Source organism: Eumetopias jubatus, unplaced genomic scaffold (genome assembly GCF_037043125.1).
Source record: "Eumetopias jubatus isolate StellerSeaLion01/CBP00866 unplaced genomic scaffold, mEumJub1_p1.0 scaffold_7, whole genome shotgun sequence".
Classification (NCBI taxonomy): Eukaryota; Metazoa; Chordata; class Mammalia; order Carnivora; family Otariidae; genus Eumetopias; species Eumetopias jubatus.
This window is the reverse complement of record NW_028274813.1, coordinates 71,556,013-71,574,932: the sequence shown is the minus strand read 5'-3', so window position 1 is coordinate 71,574,932 and position 18,920 is coordinate 71,556,013. Positions and strand designations below refer to the sequence as shown.

General features: G+C 55.0%; 1 protein-coding gene across 1 annotated transcript; it reads right to left on the bottom strand.

Moving 5' to 3' along the window:
• Nucleotides 1-1,520: 1,520 nt before the first annotated feature.
• On the bottom strand, nucleotides 1,521-8,644 carry JPH4 (junctophilin 4). The gene is made up of 5 exons (XM_028114836.2): nucleotides 8,266-8,644; nucleotides 6,710-7,481; nucleotides 3,402-3,520; nucleotides 2,553-3,085; nucleotides 1,521-1,615 (listed from the first exon to the last, which is right to left on the bottom strand). The coding sequence occupies exons 1-5, from the start codon at nucleotides 8,642-8,644 to the stop codon at nucleotides 1,532-1,534; spliced, it is 1,887 nt and encodes a 628-aa protein (XP_027970637.1). The 3' UTR covers nucleotides 1,521-1,531.
• Nucleotides 8,645-18,920: the final 10,276 nt, after the last annotated feature.

The window sequence follows — 18,920 nt, the reverse complement described above, 5'->3', positions numbered from 1 at the left end:
AAGACTTGGTGTTGGCGGCACTGTTGTAGTTTAACTTCAATCCCAAATTCCATGAAATAGAAATCAGAAGTAAAGGTTTAGAGGGGAGGGAGGGAGGCAGGCCAAGGAGTAAACAGAGTTTGACTAGAAAAAAAGAAGAGGGTATGTGTGGTGGGCATTCCCAGGCAAGGCCATTCCTTGAGGGAGGGGGTTGGCAGGCAGCTTGCCTCTGCCTCATGCAGGGGAGGGAGGAAAGATCCCCTGGGGACCCTACAGAGGGGTCCCCCTCTTCCTAGGGCTTCCTGCCCGCAGGGGAAAGCTATTAACAGGGATCAGCCACAACCTCAAACAGGGCTCTCCACCCACCTCTCACCCTGCTTTGACTCCCACATCTGCCCTGCCTGGAAAGTGTGTGAGAGATTGGCTTCCTTTGATCCCTCTTTCTGTGGTTTTCCCATTTCACAAGATTCTGATGTAACGGGGGAAGGGATATAACCCACTTAGAGACTACTAAACTTGTCACAGCTTCTGCTGCTCTGCCAGTTCCTGTTATCTAGGCTGGTTGTGTTCCCCAGAAATGCCTCCCCCCACCACCCCCACGCCACAACTGCCAGAGTTGGGGAGTAGGGTCCTAGCTCAAGCGCTTCTAACCCTCTGCAGTGGAAATGTCTTCTTCAGGCCCCTTAGAAATCTAATCAAAGGCCACAAGTGAGTCCAGACCAACCAAATAAACTTTTGGGGGGAGAGAAGAGGGTGGGAGAGGTCAGTGGGTAGATGTGACTGCATTGGACGGTTTCTTTCCTTTACACATTGCTCTTGACAAGGCATGCCACCCTAGGGGGTTGGACGAGGGGCTGGCTGTTGAGGAAAGGAAGAGGGAGATCCTAGGGAGTCATTCTACTTTTCATCTCCCTTATCTCCTTCAGGGAAGGATGGAGTTAGGCAAGAACCTAGCTCACTGCTTGGAGGTGAGATAGGCTCCTCCAAGGTCAGAGATGGAGGCCGTACCTCCTCCAGCTTTTTCACTAGGCCTCGCAGGGACACCAGGCCCCTTGGGTCAGGGAGCCACAGCAGCTCAGCCAGTGCCTTGCCCAGTATACAGTCATCCCTTCTCCATTTTCTTCTTCCTTTCCACTCAGCTTCCAGGAGACTCCTCAGGACACCAAACCCCCACCCTCATCGAAGTTCAGGTCTAAAGAAAAGGCGGGGAAGACACGGGTCAATGGTCTGACTTAGATTTGTGTGTCTCAGAGAAGAGAGAGACTCTGAGCGAGAAAAGCCCTTCATATGTAAACAATCTAGAGAGAGAGGTGGGGTGGGGTGGGGGAGAGAGTGAGGAAGACAGAGACAGATCCAGAATAAATGAGAGAATCTGAAAGGAGAGCTGGAAAAAAAAGCGAAAGACAAAACCAAAGGGGGACAGAAAAGAAACGGAAGGAAGAAGAGAAAGAAAGATAGGAGAAAAAACAACCAGGTGGAGGAAAAGAGAAAAAGGCAGGTCAAAGAAGTGAAGAGGCAGCAACCGAAGCCAGAGCTAGGCTGGGCAGGAGCCTCAGGTGAGGAGCTGGGAGAACAGGAACGCCAGGCTGAGGTCCAGGAGGGCCACGGCTCCCACCACCAAGGGGTTGGCAGCTCCCTAGAGAGATGGGGGGGGGAAAGGCAGTCTCAGTCCCTGAGGACCATGTCCAGCGACAGGTCCCACCTTCCTGCCCTGGCAGAGATGGCAAAGCTGAAGGGTCCCAGGCACCTCTCCCCAGAGGTCAGAGCAGGGGCATCTCCAACCTTTTTTGGGTTGCAAAAAAACACCTCCCTCCTGCCAGGCAGGGCCCCTCCTTCCCTCTGGCTCCCTCAAGTCGGGAACGGTCCTTCCTCCCCCTCCCTCCGCTCCCCGCCCACTAGCATGTCACGTGGCCCAGGCAGAAGGTGCCTGGCCTTAGTAGCAGACGTTGGCAGCGGCAGTCCGTACTGCAGTAAAGCAGAGAGGGATGAAGGGGTGAGGATGTGGTTGCTAGGAAACAGGAGAAGGCCTGGAGTCCAATCAGAGTAGAGGCTTCTGGGAAAACTCCACCCTTCCAGGTTTTCTGCCTCCTTTCCCATTTCCCTTCTTCCCAGGAGAGGGAGGGAGAGTCAGGGTAGGGAGGGAACAAGCTTTTCCTTTTTTATTTCTGGGCACCAAAGAGAGAAAGTGTGGAGGTGGGGGTGGGGGTGGAGTAGGAAACCAGGAGCTGGAAATGATATGGAAGGAGAACAGGGAAAGATGTTTTGGCTCTACCATTCCTTATTGGTAACCTTGGGCAAATTACTTTAAGGGCTCTGGGCCTCAGTTCCCCCATCTGTCAAATGAGGGAGCTGGAGGTGAAGGTCTCTAAGGTTGCTTGCAGCTCACAAGTTCCTTATTTTTTATTTTATTTATTTATTTTTTTAGGTGGGATATGGTCCAAGAGTGGGCAGGCAGGAAGGAAGCTGAGTCCAAATCAGAGCCCCTGAAGGGATCAGAGAGAGGTCTGGAAAGGATGAGAGACAAGGCTTTGAGGAGAAAAGGGGCCACAAAGTGGGGACGGAGGGCAGCTCACCGGCTGGGCGGGCCTCTCGGTTGCAGCAGGCTCCTCAAGCTCTTCTGTCAGGCACCCGGCCTCAGGACCCCTTGAGGCCGGGTCCCTCAGGACCGGTGTGGCCATGCGCTCAGGCTCCGAGCCCCCTGGGGTTCTCAGCTGGGGCAAGGGCTCTTCGTCTTCCCCTTCCTCCTCTCGAAGACTTCCGGAGCTGTCGCTGCAGCCCCCGAGGAGTGGGGAACCGTCTCTGGGCCCCGGCCCCTGCATCCCAGCCTCGTCCTCGGCCTCATAGCCAGCTAGTTCCTCTGCCTGTTCCCCGGGGCCCCCCCACTCCTCGGGCCAAGCTTTGGGGCTGGAGAAGGGACCTCGGTCCCCTCCAGGAGGCAGTGGGCTCCGGCGGGCAGGGGGTCGCCAGGGTTGGCGGGAGGACACAGGACTGCTGGGCAGTTCAGGGGAGCCCTCTGAGGGGGTCAGTCCATTCTCGTATACCCCAGGGCTGTCCTCATCCAGGGGTTCTGTGTCGGAACCTTCCGAGTCCTGCCTGGGTCTGCGGCCTGCGGCAGGGATAGCTAAGGATCAGAGAGGCCTGACTGGCCTCGGGCAGCAAAAGCTAGAGCTTTATCCCCTCGTCTGAGCACCTCCCAGGCTTAAAGCCTCTCACAGCCAGACCCCAGACCCCAGACCCCTAGTCCTTATTACCCTATTTTATAAATTCCCAGTTCCGCTCCCCAAACATCTGCGTCTGGCCCCCACCCTTGTCCCCTTGGACCCGCATACCTTGGTTTTTTCCATCCCCAGTCCTCTGCAGGGACTTCCTCCCCTTTCCCCACACCTGAGCCCCTCCAGCTCCCCAGGCCGCCCACGCCTCACCTGGGGCCTCTAACATGGGTTGCAGGTCCTGGGCTATCAGTTTGGCCATTCGAGCTGCCTCCACAGCCTTCTCAGCGACACTGCTGGCTGCCACTGCCTTTAGAAGGGCATCTGCCGCCCTGTCGGGTTCCGGGGACAGGGACTTAGCAGACCTGCTCAGATGCTCCAGCCCCCTGGTCCATGTCCCCAGCACATCATATCCTCTGGATCGGAGGTCACCTCTGGAGGGCTCGGTCTTGCTCACCTTGCTCCCTGGCCTGGCGGGGCAGCTGGCCTCTGCTTACCACTCCTAGACCTGGGCTGTGCCTGCTCTCATCACACTCTCCGGCTCCCCTCACACCTGCCACCATCACGTCCCTTCTTCCAGCCACAGCCACCGGCCGCCCTCCACTCTGTTATCGCAGTCCCATCCTGCTCCCTTCCCAGGGACAGATGAGACCTCATGCCCTCCGCACACCTCTCTATAGTCACACCTGCTTGAGCCTTCCCAGCAGCTTCGCTCTCCCTGCCCCTTGTTCTGGGCCACCCGCTCCCTGTGCCTGGAGCCTTTGCCTCCTTTCCCGTTACCACTGCTAAGCCCCCTAACGTAACCCTGCCCCTTCCCTGCAGATTTCCTGACGTGACAGTTTCACAGGCTCCTTCTCTTCAGCCTCGTCTGTTACCACACTCTTCTCACCTCTAGGTCACTGCCCCTTCCTCCTTGCACCATCGCATCCTTTCTGAGCTCTCGAATTGGGGTAAGCTTGGGTTCCCCCCTTTCTGCTCTTTCTACTCCCTCTCCCAGCCACCATGCATTTCTCACCGTTGTGACTATACCTTCCAAGGAAACTCTTAGTTTCCTTCCCTTCCACATGCCCCTCCCATTGTGCCCTGCTCCCTGGGTACAGGCAGCCTTGAAGCACTATCAGTCCTTTCCCCACGGTGGTTTCCCAGTTCTCCCTCTAATGTCAGATGCTTCCTCAGTTTCCCCTCCCTTTCACCGTCTGCTGTTAATCGCAGATGCCCGTGATCATTCAATGAGTTCTGTAATACTGACTGAAGGTGGGGCACAACGGGGCAGAGGTAAAGGTAATCAGATATCCTTGGGCTTAAATGGATCCAGACCCCTCTGCTGGCCCCAGGCTTGTTTTATCTGGCTTAGGAAGGCAGTCTGGGTACCGGGGTAGGAAGAAGGCTGGTGGTGTTCACTGTAGTCTTAAGGCTACCCCCTCTTTATGTACCTAGGGAGATATGGTCAGCCTCCTCCCCTCAAACCTGCTGGGTCAAGGACTTTTCGAGCCTGTTTGGAGGGACCTCAGATAACCCTGTTCTTCTCTCTTTGGGCTGTCAGACTCTATATAACTAGCCTTGCCCTGAAACTAAACTGGTCTCAGGGTTTAGTGCAAGGGATGACGATCACAGTCTTGGGTTGCATGGAGTTCTGTCGGCAGCCAAAAACTGCAACAGTGACAAGAGGCTGTGTTTTTGAGTTTGGAGGGTGTAGATGAGCAAGTCTGAGGCAGTAGATCCAGTCATCAGGCCAGGCTCAGGCTACCTGGCAGAGGCACCTGCTGCTGAGGCTCTGCTGTTTCCATGGCAGCTGGCAACCAATCAGGTTTGCCAGGCCTGTTGCTGGGGAGACCAACCAGCCTCCTCCCACTGACTGATCTTTCAGCTACTGAGATCAGTTTTTCCTGCCCATGCCTGTTCCTCATCTAGACTAACGTGCTCCCTGGTGCCCTGCCCTCCCCCTTCCCTGGCTTAAGGTCCTGGACTCTAACCACCTAGACACTGAGATGTAGCTACAGATAGACATCTCTGGCTCAGGCATCTACTTTGGGTATGACACATTCCTACACAGACACCTTGGTCACCCCTTTACAAATTCACTGAAGCATATTTGGACATATCTTGGTATCTGATCCTCTGAAGCAGTCTCAAATTTAAACAAAATCCTTCAACTGTACCCTCCTTTTTAAAGAAAATCCAATATACACAAATTCACATGTATGAGTTGTATAAATCAGAGGTCTGTGAACCTCATTACAAATGGGTTTTTGGCTTTCTTTAGATCTGTGCTATCTAATCCAGCACTTAAAATGTGGCTAGTCTGGGGGCACCTGGGTGGCTCAGTGGTTAAGTGTCTGCCTTCAGCTCAGGTCATGATCCCAGGTCCTGGGATCGAGCCCCGCTCTGCGGGAAGCCTGCTTCTCCCTCTCCCACTCCCCCTGCTTGTGTTCCCTCTCTCGCTGTGTCTCTCTCTGTCAAATAAATAAATAAAATCTTTTAAAAAATTTATAAAAAAATGTGGCTAGTCTGATCTGAAATGATGCACATAAACATGAAATATATACTAGATTTCAAAGACTTAGTAAAAAAAAAAGGGAGAATATAAAGTCCCTCGTTAGTAATTTTATGTTGATTCTAGGTTGAAATGATCAAATTTTGGATATATTGGTTTAAATAAAGATGTACTATTTATGGGGCACCTGGCTAGCTCACTTGGTGGAGTGTGGGACTCTTGATTCTGGGGTTGCTTGACTTCAAGCCCCATTTTGGGCCGAGAGCTTACTTTTAAAAAAATGTAATAATTAAAATCATTTATCTGTTTTTATTTTTTCACATGGCTACTAGATTTAAAATTACATATTTGGCTTACATTATATTTCTACTGCACAGTGCTACTTTAGATAATAAGATAATGCATGGACATGTAATCTGATTTATGGAGAGAAAATTTCATTTACAGGCGAGCCTCCTCCCCTCAAACCTTCATCAGTTGGGTAAAGGGAGGCAGAGGAAGCAAAGCTGAGAGCAACTATCTTCTCACGTGGATAGGTCAGCTGTACAAACTAGATCTCCCCAAGGCCCAAGGCTGAAATAACATCAGTCTGTGGGCAGGCGGGGATGTGGCTAGGAATACACATTCCTTGTCTCTCTGCCCAGGGCTGCTCCTCCCAGCTGCAAGAGGAGCACTGGGGACAGGTTTCTGAGCCTGCACAAGCCGGCGCTCCTTGCTACTCCCACACACAACATTGACACACATCCCCACAAAAGACACTAAGACACGGTTAGAGTCTAACACGGCTTCCCTCAAATACCCAGCCACCCACAGCTACACCCACATCCACCTGTAGCCTCAGATATAAACACTCCAAACACCCAGGGCTACAACTGCTTGGCCTTAGGCCTGCTCTTCCCCACCAGGTCCTAAGCCTTGGGTCGTGGTCCTCCTTTAGGCACTACCTACCCCCACCCCCGCCCCGCCAACTGTCCCCAGGGTACCTTCTCCACTTAGCCCAGCTTTGGCCTCTGCAGCGGATGCCCACCTGGCAGCGGCGATCTCCTGGCGCTGGCGGGCAGCGCTCACGGCTCGACGGGCGCCTTCGACAGCCCTGTCCACCTTCTCCTTCACTTTGCCCCGGCGAAGGGCCAGAGGCAGGAGGCTGCGCACGCGCCCCCCGTGCACCAGCCGGTTGCGCTTGTACTTGCCCTCCTCGCGGGAGCCGTCCGGGCGGGTGGTGCGTCCGTAGCCGTGCCGCCGGTTGCCCAGCCACTCGCCCTCATAGCGCAGCCCGTTGGAGCGCTGGCTCACGCCGAAGCCGCTGCGCCGGTCGGCGCGCCATTCGCCCGCATACACCTCCGTGGCAGAGCCCTCGATGAGGGCGGGCGGAGCTGGGGCCGGGGGCCCGCTGGCCTCGGAGCCCGGGGGTCCTGTGCTGCCCACCTCGCTGCTCACCTCGCTGCGCAGGGAGCCCCGCTTGCTGCCCAAGGAGCTGCGGCGCCCGCCCGCCCGGAGCCCGCTGAGCAGCAGCGAGCGGCGGAAGAACCCGCCGGCCGCGGGGGTGCGCTTTCGGGAGGACGCGCCGTCAGCGTCCCCCGGCCCGGCCAGCACGAAGCCGCCCCGGGAGCCCGAGGCCGGGCTGCCTCCCTCGTCACCCGGCAGGGGCAGGGGCGGGGGCGGTGTCGGGGGGTCGCTGTGGCCTGAGTCCAGGGAGGTGCGGCGGGGGGAGCGCAGCAGCGCCGCCTGGTGGTAGGGCACGCTCTGGCGTACCCCGTAGCCGTGGCGCTTCCCGGCCTGCCACTGGCCCTGGTAGGTGCCTGCGGGCGGGGTAGGACGGGGAGAAAGGGTCAGGACCCGCTGCTTCCTGCACCCTCGGCCCCAAGCGCCCCTGGAGGCCTTAAGTGTTGGGAGGGAGAGGTGGGGGCAGTTAGCGTGGAGGTCGAGGAAGAGCACTAGGATCGGGGACGGGCCAGGTTGGGTCGGAAGGTGTGGAAGAGCAGAGCGAAGACCGACAGATAGCAGCAGGAGATCCGTGGTTTTGAGTCGTGCAGGTAGACAAGCGAAAGGGGGAGGGCCCGGCAGGCTGGGGTGTGTGAAGGACAGCTAGTCCAGAGGGTGTGAGGGACAGGCTGATAGGGGGTTTAAGATAGTCATGTGACAAGCAGACAGGACGATGAGGGGCAAGCTGACTGAGGAGATGTGAGGGGACAGGCAAGAGCAGAGGTGTTAGGGACAGGCGGGTGGGGGGAGAGGGGAGGTGTGGGACAGCCACAGAGGAGGGGTGGAAGGGACAAGCAGATGGGGGGGTGAGGGTCAGGTAGATGGGGGGTGTGAGGGACAGGCAGACAGGGAAGGGGTGAGGGCAGGCAGACTGCAGACTGGGGAGAGGGAGAAGCAGGCAGGGGCCAGAGAGTGGGAGGAAGGAGTGCGCGATGGGAGGAGAGGGCGGCAAGATGGGCGCCGGGGGCGCATATGGATGGGGGAGGCGTACAGGAGAACAGCGGGGCAGGGGGCCGATGGCGGGGAAGGCGGACGCGGGACAGGCGGACGCGGAGGCGCACGCGGACGAGCAGACAGACAGTAGTGGGCCGGGCCCCGCACCTCCGTCGGAGTAGGTCTCGGTGCCGTAGCCGTCCTGGAAGCCGTCCTTCCAGAGCCCGGCGTAGCGCAGGCCCGACACGCTCTCCCACACGCCGCTGCGCCCCTTCAGCCCGCCCAGCCACTCGCCGCGGTACGTCCAGCGGCTCTTGCGCTCCACGCCCAGCCCTTCGCGCTTGCCCTGCTGCCAGTGGCCCTGGTAGCTGTGTCCGCCGGGCCCCGTGAAGACGCCCAGTGACTCGAAGCCGTGCGCCCAGCAGCCGCTGTACTCGCCCTGGGCGCCGGGCCCCGTGCACACGCCGTAGCCATGTGCCCGCCCCGCCTCCCAGCCCCCCACGTAGCAGCCCCCGTCGTCAAAGTCGAACTTGCCCCCGGGGGACATGCATGTAGTTGGCGCGGCCTCAGCCCCCCGGCGGCTCAGCGCATCCTGGGGCTGGAGAGCCGGCTGGGGGCCTGCGAGCCGGGCGAGGCCTGGGGGCGGGGGCAGTTAGACCGGGGCCGGGCGGGGGGGCCCCAGCGCGGGCTGGCAGGGCCGGACCCTCATCCTGAGTGGCTGCGGAGAAAGAGGGGGGAAGTGGCGAGCGAGGCCCCTCCTCTTTGCCCGCCGCTCCCTGGCCCAGTGGCTCCGGGGCATGAGCACCGCCCCCCAACCCCCCACCCTTCGGCAGCGTCTTCCAGCAGCTCCTAAGCTTTGGAGGCATGGGGGCTCCCCCCACCCCTCCCTCCCTGTAGAGGACCCCTCCCAGGACTTGGGGCCCCAACCCCAAGCGGTAGTCCCGCTTCTTCAGCCTAGAACCCCAAAGTGTCGAGTGTGGATGACAGTTGCTGGCGGGGGCGGTGGAAAGGTGGTCCTCAGAGGGGGCTGGGCAGAGTCGTAGGCCACCCGCTCCTCTGGCTGCTGTCGGGACCCTTCTGCCCTGGTTCTTTGGCTTCCCAGGCAAGGGGTGGGGGTTGGAAATGTGAGGGGGGGCATCGGAGCAAGGTGGGCAGTGGGTTTCGTGGGAGAAAGGATGGGGATGGAGGAGGCTCTGCGGGAAAAGGCGAGGGTGGGGATGGGCAGACAGGCGGAAGGGAGGGGGCAGGTTACTCACCATGTGGGCTGGGGCTCAGGCTGCCTCCCAGGCACAGCATCCATGGCAGGATACCTCCACTCCCACCTCGTCCCGACAAGCCAAAGCCCCCTCCCCTTCCGGAGAGACTGCTCCTACCCAGAGACCGAAGGTGGGGGAGCCGCAAGAGAGAGTCCCCTCTCTACCCAGCTGGAGGAGCAGGCGGTGGGGGTGGGGGGCGAGGTAGTGGCAGGGGTGGGGGGGGAATGAGAATAGTGGAGGGGAAAAAAAAAATCTGCCTTGGATGGAGATAGGGAAGAGGAGCTGGGAACTGGATGGGAAGAGAGAGGGGGCTATCAAAAGGGGGTGTTTTTATTATTTTTTTCCTTCTTATGGTTGGGAGAGGAAAAAAAAAATCAAAATTCCGATTCCATCCCAGCACAAATCAATGTTTGCTCCATCCCAGCATCACGGGGGAGGCTGGGCCAGGCAGATTTAAAGGGGCAGGGAGAAGAGAGAAGAGGAGAGGGTGGGGAGAGGAGGAGAGGAAGAAGACACAGTGGCGATGTTAGCAGTTTGGGGGGGGGTGCCCAGGCTGGAAAAGATGGGTTCCCGCTAAACCTGAGGTGAGGGAGGAGGCAGGTAGAGGGGAGAATGAGAGGCACAGAGACCCCCAGGGTGGAGAGAAACCCTGGGATGCCGGCGGGGAGTGGGGTGAGACCGAGGGTGGGGGGGAGAGAGAGGAGGGGAGCAGAGCGAGAGGGAGGAGACAGAGCTGAAGATGGGGAGGCTGGGGGAGGCCGAAGCCAGGCGGGGGAGGAGAGATGCAGGCGAGGCCGGGAGAGGGCGAGAGGAATACAAAGAGAGAGGTGCAGGGGTGAGAGCTAAGGAGGGGGAGATGCTGCCGGAGAAGGAGGGAGGGGGGAGACCCATTCTGGGGCTGCTGAGGGTTGGCAAGGAGGAGAGAAGCAGGGGAGGAGGGGGAGGGGGAAAGAAATAGGGAGAGTGAGAGCGAATAAGGGTTGTAAGGAAGAGAGAAAGCGCTGCACAGGGAAGGGCTGGTATGGGCATGGAAATCCAGGCAGGAAGAGCCCAAGCGGAGGCAGGAGGGCCGGAAGTGGTGTTTGTGGGCCTCCAGGGAGAAGGATGAACCTGCCAGCTGCTTGGACTGAAGCCAGGAAGCCTTTGGAAGCCAGGAAGCCTGTGTCCTCCAAGTCCGCCGTCCTCCCTAAGTAACCACAGCAGGGCGACCAGAAGCCTCCCTTACTTGCACTTTTTGAGGAAGCTTGAAATGGGGCCCTGCAGGAAGGCTGGCCCCACTAGTGCTTATCCAGACCCCCCCCCACCAATGATTTCTCCCTGGGTTGTCCCTCTGAAGGGGAAGGGATGGCATGAGGGGTGAATTGTTTTTGAATGGGGAACAGGGGCCATGCTTGGTAGTGCCATGAAGACTCTGGGGCTTTGGAGCCTTTTGCAAACCTAGAGACTAAGACACATAGACATGTTGGGGTGGGCCCTTACTGTGGCAAAGCCCCCTTCAGTCTCCCACCCTCCAACCACTCACGAGAGGGGCAGCACATCCTGGGCCTTATTGTTTACAGACAGAAGTAGGCACATAATATCTTCCCTGCCCCTCAGCTTACTTGCTAAGATGCTGCATCTATCCCACTCCTAAGCATTTAGGAGGGAGACACTGTCCAATTACCCACAATGGGGTAAATAGACGTACTCAATTGCTTTCATTTTCGTACAAAGTCTGATCCACTCCATTTCACAAAGAACTGAGGCCCAGAAGGGAAAGTCACTCACTAGAGTCACATGGCAGAGGTGGCAGAGCTAGAACACTAGACTTTATTTATTTTTAAGATTTTATTTATTTGAGAGAGAGTGAGCAAGAGAGCAGGAGCAGGGGCAGAGGGAGAAGGAGACCTTCCGCTGAGCAAGGGACTTGGGGTGGGCTCGATCCCAGGACCCTGGGGGTCAGGACCTGAGCCGAAGGCAGATGCCCGACCACCTGCGCCACCCAGGCGCCCCAGAACACTAGACTTGAGACCTCTGAGCTCTGTAATTCCTCCCAGGATTCCATGTACTGAGGAACCTCCCTCAGACTCAGGAGCTCCATTTTGAGTACTTTGGTAAGATAGTGTGAGGTTTGGAATAAACAGGAATGTCCCTTGCAATTTATTTTCCTAAAGGTGGATACAAAATTGGAGGAATGTGTATATTTTTAAGTCTCCAGGGCAGGGACCACATCTTCAAAGTTCTTTGCACAGAACAGGGCAGCTGTGGGTCTACTTGGGCGAAGACTGGTGATAGAGAAGTCCTCCTTCCCTTCCTTCCTCCCTCCCTCCAGTTCTCCATTTAGCGAACATTTACATAGTTGGCTGTGTACCAGGCACATTGCTAGGTGCTAGAGATACAGTCTCACCCTCATGGAGCTTACTAGTGAAAAAGACAGATGACCAACAAGCAACTCTAGTGTAGTTAGTGCTGTAACAGGTTGGAGGGGTAGAAATAGGGAGAAGGGATGGAAACTAACTTAGGCTGGCTCTCTAGGGAAAGAGGCATTTATGATGAATCCAGAAGGGATTCTGGAGCAGGCCAAGCTCCATCGCTTTGTTCATCCTTAGATATTCAAGCCTTCTTTTCTCCAAGAAAGAGGGACAACAAGAGAAGAAAAGCAACCTATAGGCCTGGTGAGACCTGTGCCCTGTTCTTTAGGAAGACAGGGTGGGAGGGGTAATGGAAGGTAGGGAGCGATGCCTTGTTGGTAGAGCGACTCTGTACTGAACTCTAGGCTGCAAACCAACGCGTAGGGCTGAAGAAGTCACTGACAGAAGTACCTGGAACTTGGGCACACGGTCCCAGCCACCTCCCTGGGTGAGGCAGCCTTCCAGCCCCAATCTGTTTCTGTCCCTACAGGTCCTATAATCCCTTCTCCTCAGGCAGAGACACTTTTGGAAGGTGCACTGGTTTTTGGCACAATTTGTCATTATGCTGGGGTCCTAGAAAGGGGAACAAGGATAGAGCAGCTCTGTGCTCGAGCCAGGCACTGTGGGCGGCACTTAGCCTGCATCACTGCATTCAGTCCTCCCACAAACTTGTAACCATAAGCAGCCCAGGCTGGAGGCCGAGATCTGGGCTTTCACAGATGGACAGACCTCTGTCTGAATCCCGACTCTACTGCTTATTAGCTGGGTAACCCTGAGCACATTCCCTAACTTTCTGAGCCGCAGTACGCATAGCTCTAAGAGGGGAAGATGCTAATCTACTCCAGAGCTAATTGTGAGGACTGAAACAATCATGTATGAATAGTGTGTGGGATTATATATAGGGGAAGACCCTTTGGGCATAGTGCGTAACACATGGTAAATACCCGGTAAACGGTGGCTTGAACAATAGGCTGGCATTATGCCAGCTATATAGGTGCGGAATCTGGGACCCAGATGTCAATTGGCTCAACGTTGCACAGCTAGTATACGGGAGTCCTTGGAGTTGAATATAGCTCAGACTCCCAAGTTGGTGTACTTCAACAAAGGCAATTTGGGGCCCTATTTATAAAAGTAAAACATGCTTATTGTTGAACTAAGAAAATAAAGGACTATATCAAGAATAGAAATCACCCCTAGTCTCACTGTATAAGAAACATATTAGTGTATTTTCATATAGTTTTCCTTCTAGGCGGTGTTTAATATAATTAGTTAAATTAGCATATCCATTTTGTATCCTGCTTATTTGCTTTGCATTACACTGTAGGCATTTTTCTATGGCATTGAAACAGCCTGGAATTTTTAATGGCTGCATAATATTCCACTGTTTGGATGCAGCATGATCTGTTTAGCCATCCCGGCATAGCACTTTTATGCTGTTTGCACAGTTTTTTGCTCCTAAAAATTAACATCTTTTATACAAATCTTTGCATCTCTGATGCTTTCTTTTAAAAATGTTTTATCATGGCAAATTTCAAACATAAACCAAAGTAGACCAAAAAAAAAAAAAAAAACAACCCCCCAAAACAAAAAAACAACCCACAACAAAAAAACCAAACCAAAAAACAGAATAAAGAAGTCCAATGTACCCATCAATCACCAAGCCTCAGCGATGATCATGCTCGGCTCATCTTGTTTTTTCCTTTCCCATTCAATTCAAATTCTGGGTATCATGTTATTTGAGTGTTGATTTTTTGAAGTCGGATTCCTAACAGAAGAATTACTGAGGCAGAGGGTAGGAACACTTTGTAAGATTTTGGATTTCTTTTGCTCGGATCACTTGCAGAAGGGTTGTGCAAATTTGTACTCTCACCCATTGTGCTGGAGAGTGCTGGTCTTTTGCACCCTGACCTGCACTGACCTTTAGTTATAACACACACACACACACCCCTTTTGTAACACACCTTTTGCCAACTTAACAGGTGACAGTGCTTTCTTTATATACATTTGTTTGGTTGCTGGACTTACACTGAGAAGTCACCTGGGGACTACAGTGGAGTAAACCCTCTTGAGGGACTCCTAGGAAACACGCCAGTACTTCTTGGGGCTCCTTGGGGCGCCTGGGTGGCTCAGTCGTTAAGCGTTTGCCTTCGGCTCAGGTCATGATCCCACATCGGGCTCCCCGCTCTGCGGGAAGCCTGCTTCTCCCTCCCCCACTCCCCCTGCTTGTGTTCCCTCTCTCGCTGTGTCTCTCTCTGTCAAATAAATAAAAAAAATCTTTTAAAAAAATGCTGCTTGGGGATCCTAGCCAGGACCTGTGGGGTGGGGGATTCCGTTTTCCTGCTATGCTGGGACCAGGCAAGGTGGAACTTGGGAAGAGTGCTGGCCTCATCCCATGGGCAGCCACCAGGGGTCAGGATGGGGCCAGAGATCCTGATGGTGGGAGCGAGGGTAAGAATGGACAGCAGCCAGACCCTGCATTTCCTCTGTCTGGCCACTGCTGGCTGCCCACACAGCTCCCCTCTGCTGCTCAGACAGTGATTCCAGAATCTTCTGGATGGCTGTCCCCTGCCTGATCACGCCCGCCTCTCTCTGCTCCCAGGTTTGGCTTGCTGAAAAGGGAAAGGTGTTTGAGAACTCGGTTCTGCTTCTTTCTCTATACTCTCTGTGGGACCGAGTTCAGTAGGAAGCAGGGATTTTTAGCCCGGGGTCCATGGACTGAGGGACCCAAAGAAAATGGACAAGTGAGGCATGGATATCCATTTCCCACCCTTTCCTTGGGGGAGAGGACAATATTTTTTGTGAGATTCTGAAAGGTGGATCCGCGCCCCCTCAAGTCCAGCATTTTCTGGTACCTCCTCATCCCTCCTAAGCCCATTTGCTTTCTGTGGGTGTTGTGAGGGAGCAGCTTAGTGTTGGAGACAGGGGTGGTCTCGGGGGTTATGCTAAGGAGTTGGACCTTCTGTATCATCCAATGGAGCTGAGAGAACGAGCCTGAATTTTCCCTAGAGTGGGATAGGATGGGGGAGGGGAGCTGGTCTGTACTCCAGCCACCCGAGCTGTCAGCGGGGCTGCACTAGATTTGGCTACACACTGAGGTACCCCTGCTCACACCGAGGTACACGTATTTATGTGCTTTAAATGACTGGCACAGGGAGCAGAGGATCGGGGAAGCAAGGCTGGTCCCAGGCCAGTCTTGGAACCCGGACCTCTGAGCCATGGGTGGTGGCAGGGACAAGATGTACAAGAGGTAGAGGAAACCAGCCAGGTTACTTTCGGCCAGGGCGCTGCTCTGATCTTACTTCCCCAAGGCGGCCTCTAAGGGACAGCCGCTGCGCATGCGCATCTGGGCGGTGGGGTTAGGGCCCCTGGGATTCTCAGAGCAGCGCAGGCTAGCCCCTGTGTAGTGAGAGAAGCTGGGGGCTCGGAGAGGCGGAGTCAAGGCCAGAGTCATCCAACACAGCGGACATGAAGGAAAAATAAATTCCACGTTTAGTACTCCATTTTATCTCATAAAAATGGTTTCTCTCCGTACATTAAGATACAGCAAATTGTGTTTGGCAGCCAGGCGAAGGGAAGGAGGCAGCCGGTTTGAACCACAGTGTTCACGCTTATGTGCATACAGGACATTGGACTTCAGGCTTCCTGGTTTCTGGTGTTCACTCTGGACTCAGTAGTTCACCCGTCTTATCTTCCAGAGTAGTTTCACCTCTCGAAACTGCAACTGCTTCTTCTCACAGAACTTCCTTATTAAATGGGGAAATTGGCCCATGTTAAAGGCACATTCACATCTAGGGGACTCTCTCCGATGAAAATAGAAAAATTGAAAACATCTTAAAAGTGACATCTTTGAAGAAAACTGGGAACGACTGTTCCAAATGCTGTATGCCAAGAATAAGTGCGGGGAGATTTCCATACCTGTGAAATTCATTTTCAGGTAAAGAGTTTCCTTCATCTGCACCGCCCCCCCCCCCCCCCCCCCGCCGGAGCCTGCAGGGGCCCCAGCCTTTCCTCCCTTGCCTCTCCTGCCAGTCCTCCCAGACCCGGCAGCCACTGATGCAGTTCCTGCTGTTTACACTCCAGGTCCTCCTGGGCAAGGTTGCTCTTGGTAACCATAGAGACCGGAACGGGCCCCTTCACAAGTGTTAGGTGGAAGAACACATTTACCTGTCCAATCTGTTGTTTGATTCGGAGCTTCCCAGCAAGCCTGCACTAGGACGCGATGGTGCAGGCTGATCCATCGAGTGAGACGCGGAGAGGTTGAAGTGGATTTCGCCTTTCAGTGAGAACTGGGCAGCCAGCACATCCCGGTTCTGTGGCATGGATCGCTCTCCAAGCAGAACACGGGACTGTACACCTAGGGCAGCTCTGGAGTTTCTTACATTGTATTATTGGTGGTTATGCTGCAGCCCCCACCCCATCTCCCACCCATGGGCCCTAGAGGGCAGGGACCCTAATTTGGTGCTAGGCAAAGCCTGAGGAGCAATAAGAAGCCAAAGGCAGTCACATGACCTCTGGGGCTGCTGGCCTCTTCCCAGGTCCCAACTGGGCTTACTGGGTTTTCTGGATTCGTTCTGAAACCCAAAGCTGAAGCTACTCCAGCCAAATAGGCACCCTTGTGAGGGGGAGGCAGCCAGGGAGAGGGGAGATGGGGTGTGGGGGTGCAGCAAAACTGTGACAAGCTGGGGACTGTTCCTTCAACGGCGTGGGAACCTGCTGCAGGAAGAAGAGGGAATGCTGGTGGGCGGGGGACAAAGAAGCCCAACACACTAGAGGTTGGGACGAGCCTCTAGCAGCTGTGGTAGCTCCAACTGGGCTGGACCCTCCTCCCCTTGGAATGCACGCATGCTTATAAAACCCACTATCAGTTGGGTTGGGGATCTGGTCAGCTTAGGGTGGGAAGGGCAGAAGGCCTGGGGCCCCTGTGGCCGGGGGTGTGGGGTGGTGGTGATGGTGGGGGGGGTGGCGGTGTGAAGTCACTTGACATTCAACTGTCCAGTAACTCTTCATGATCAATGCGACATGGATGTTAGGCCTGAGCTTGTCCCCAGGCTGAACACAGGTGGCCAGGGCCCCTGACAAGGCTCCAGGGGGCTCTTCTCAGCAGCCTGGTTGTCTGAGCCGGTTCTGGAGTCTGTAGTTTGTGTCGTCTTTGGGAAAGTTGTGTGACTTCTCTGGGACCGAAATTTCTTATTTGTTCTGTTGGGCATAGTCACGCCTCATGAGCGTGAAGAGCATGAAGCTGCACAGCCTGGGGCAGAGCCTGGTAGAGTGGGTGGGCCCTTGCTCCTGGCCTCCCATTCTTCCCTGCCCCTGCCTCTAACCTGCTGGTTAGAGGCTGTGCGGCTAACACGGGGCTCTCTGCCATAGTGTCTGGGCTGGGGGCTTCGTCCCCAGCTCCTGCGGTCCCTCAGAGCCTTTGGCTGGTTGTGTCCAGTCCGCAGGACTCTGCCTGGGGGCTCTGGGGCAGGAGGCTGGATGCAGAGCCCCAGACCCTTGGGAATCCTTAAGGCTGGCATCTCTAAGCATTGGAGAAGGAGCCTGTTCCTTCCTCCTCCGCAGGGTAGAAACTGGCTCAAGTCTCTGGTCCGACTCAGCCACTCAGTGTCTCCTGCTTCAAGGTTTCATTCTTTCTGGACCCAGGGCTCTACAGGGACTCTCTTCTCCATTACCTACAAGGAAAAGGGACAAAGACTGGCCGTGGGCCCCTTACACTTTGGCCGTGCTCTGACCATATGGGACCCAACCTGTCAGGAGGTAAGAGGGGAGAAGTTAAAGACCCCTTGACTCCCTGCACAATTCTGTCCACCCTGGCCCTGCTTATCTTCACTTGTGTGCAGACAGAGACTAGGCCGCCAGGCCTGACCCAAACTGAATCCAATGATTTGGGGCCATAGAGAAGACCTTTGTCTGGCAGGCATATGTCCCAAGACTGCAGCTGAGAGGTGGAGAAAAGCCGTCCGTGAGAGGATAAACCAGAAGGGGCTAAAAAGAGAGATTTGTGCCAACAGCAGCTCGATGCAATTAACAAAAGATTCAAGCTTCAAGTACTTATCCGAGACTCTCTCCTGGCGCTCTTCGTTAAGTTTTTGCGCATGGTCGTTGCTGAATGAATGACAGCACTAAAAGCACAGCCAGAAGAGAAGGGAAAACACTGGGAGAAAGCGCTTATGGAAGGACCAGGCCTGTGTGCAGCTCGGGCTGTAGGGCAGGTGGGAAGCATTCGAACGTAAGGCAACTGTGTGGTACAGGGCCTAGTATGTACCAAACATGGCACAGTCCGTGTCCCACTCGTTGTGGGTCAGATGTCACATATTCCAGGATTGCCTGGTTTGCCACACGGCATCATACTACTAATTCATGGTTAGGGTGTAGCCAACTCTGACCCACAGCTTTTCTTCTAGTATTCATGGTACCCAGCCAGTTGAGCACCAGCCTATATTTTTGGGGTTGGACTTTTTTTTTTTTTTTTTTTTTTTGAGAGAGAGAGAGCATGAGCAGGGCTGGGGGGCAAGGAGAGAGGGAGAGAGAATCTTAAGCAGGCTCCACACCCAGCAAGGAGCCCAACATGGGGCTTAACCAACGGAGCCATGCAGGCGCCCCCTTTTTTTTCTGACTTTGTATTCCTTTTTTTTTTTTTAAGATTTTATTTATTTATTTGAGAGAGAGAGAGAGAAGGGGAAGTGGGAGGGACAGAGGGAGAGGAATAAGTAGACTCCCGGACCCTGGGATCATGACCTGAGAGGAAGTCAGACACTTAACCCATTGAGCCATCCAGATGCCCCTGACTTTGTATTCCTATCTATGGCAACATTGTTCTAAGAATGGAGGGATCATCTTCACCCCCTACAGTGTCTTCTCCACACCGTAGTCACAGGCAACCTTTTATAGTGAGTATCAGCTGCATCACTGCCCTGCTCAAACCCTCCACTCAGAGCAACAGTGGAAGTCCTCTCATGGCCAGGAAGCCTGACCCTCCCTGACTTCATTCCTATCCTTCCCGTTGGTCTGTCCACTCTAGCTTCACTGGTCTTGCTGTTTCCTGAGCTACAGCAAACGCCCTATCTCTTGACTCTGCCTTAGTTTTCCTTGCTGTCCAGAACATTCTGTCCTGTCCCCTGTTCCTTTAGGTCCTGCTCACTTTTTGCCTTCTCACCTTTTGTCTGACCTGTGGCCCAAT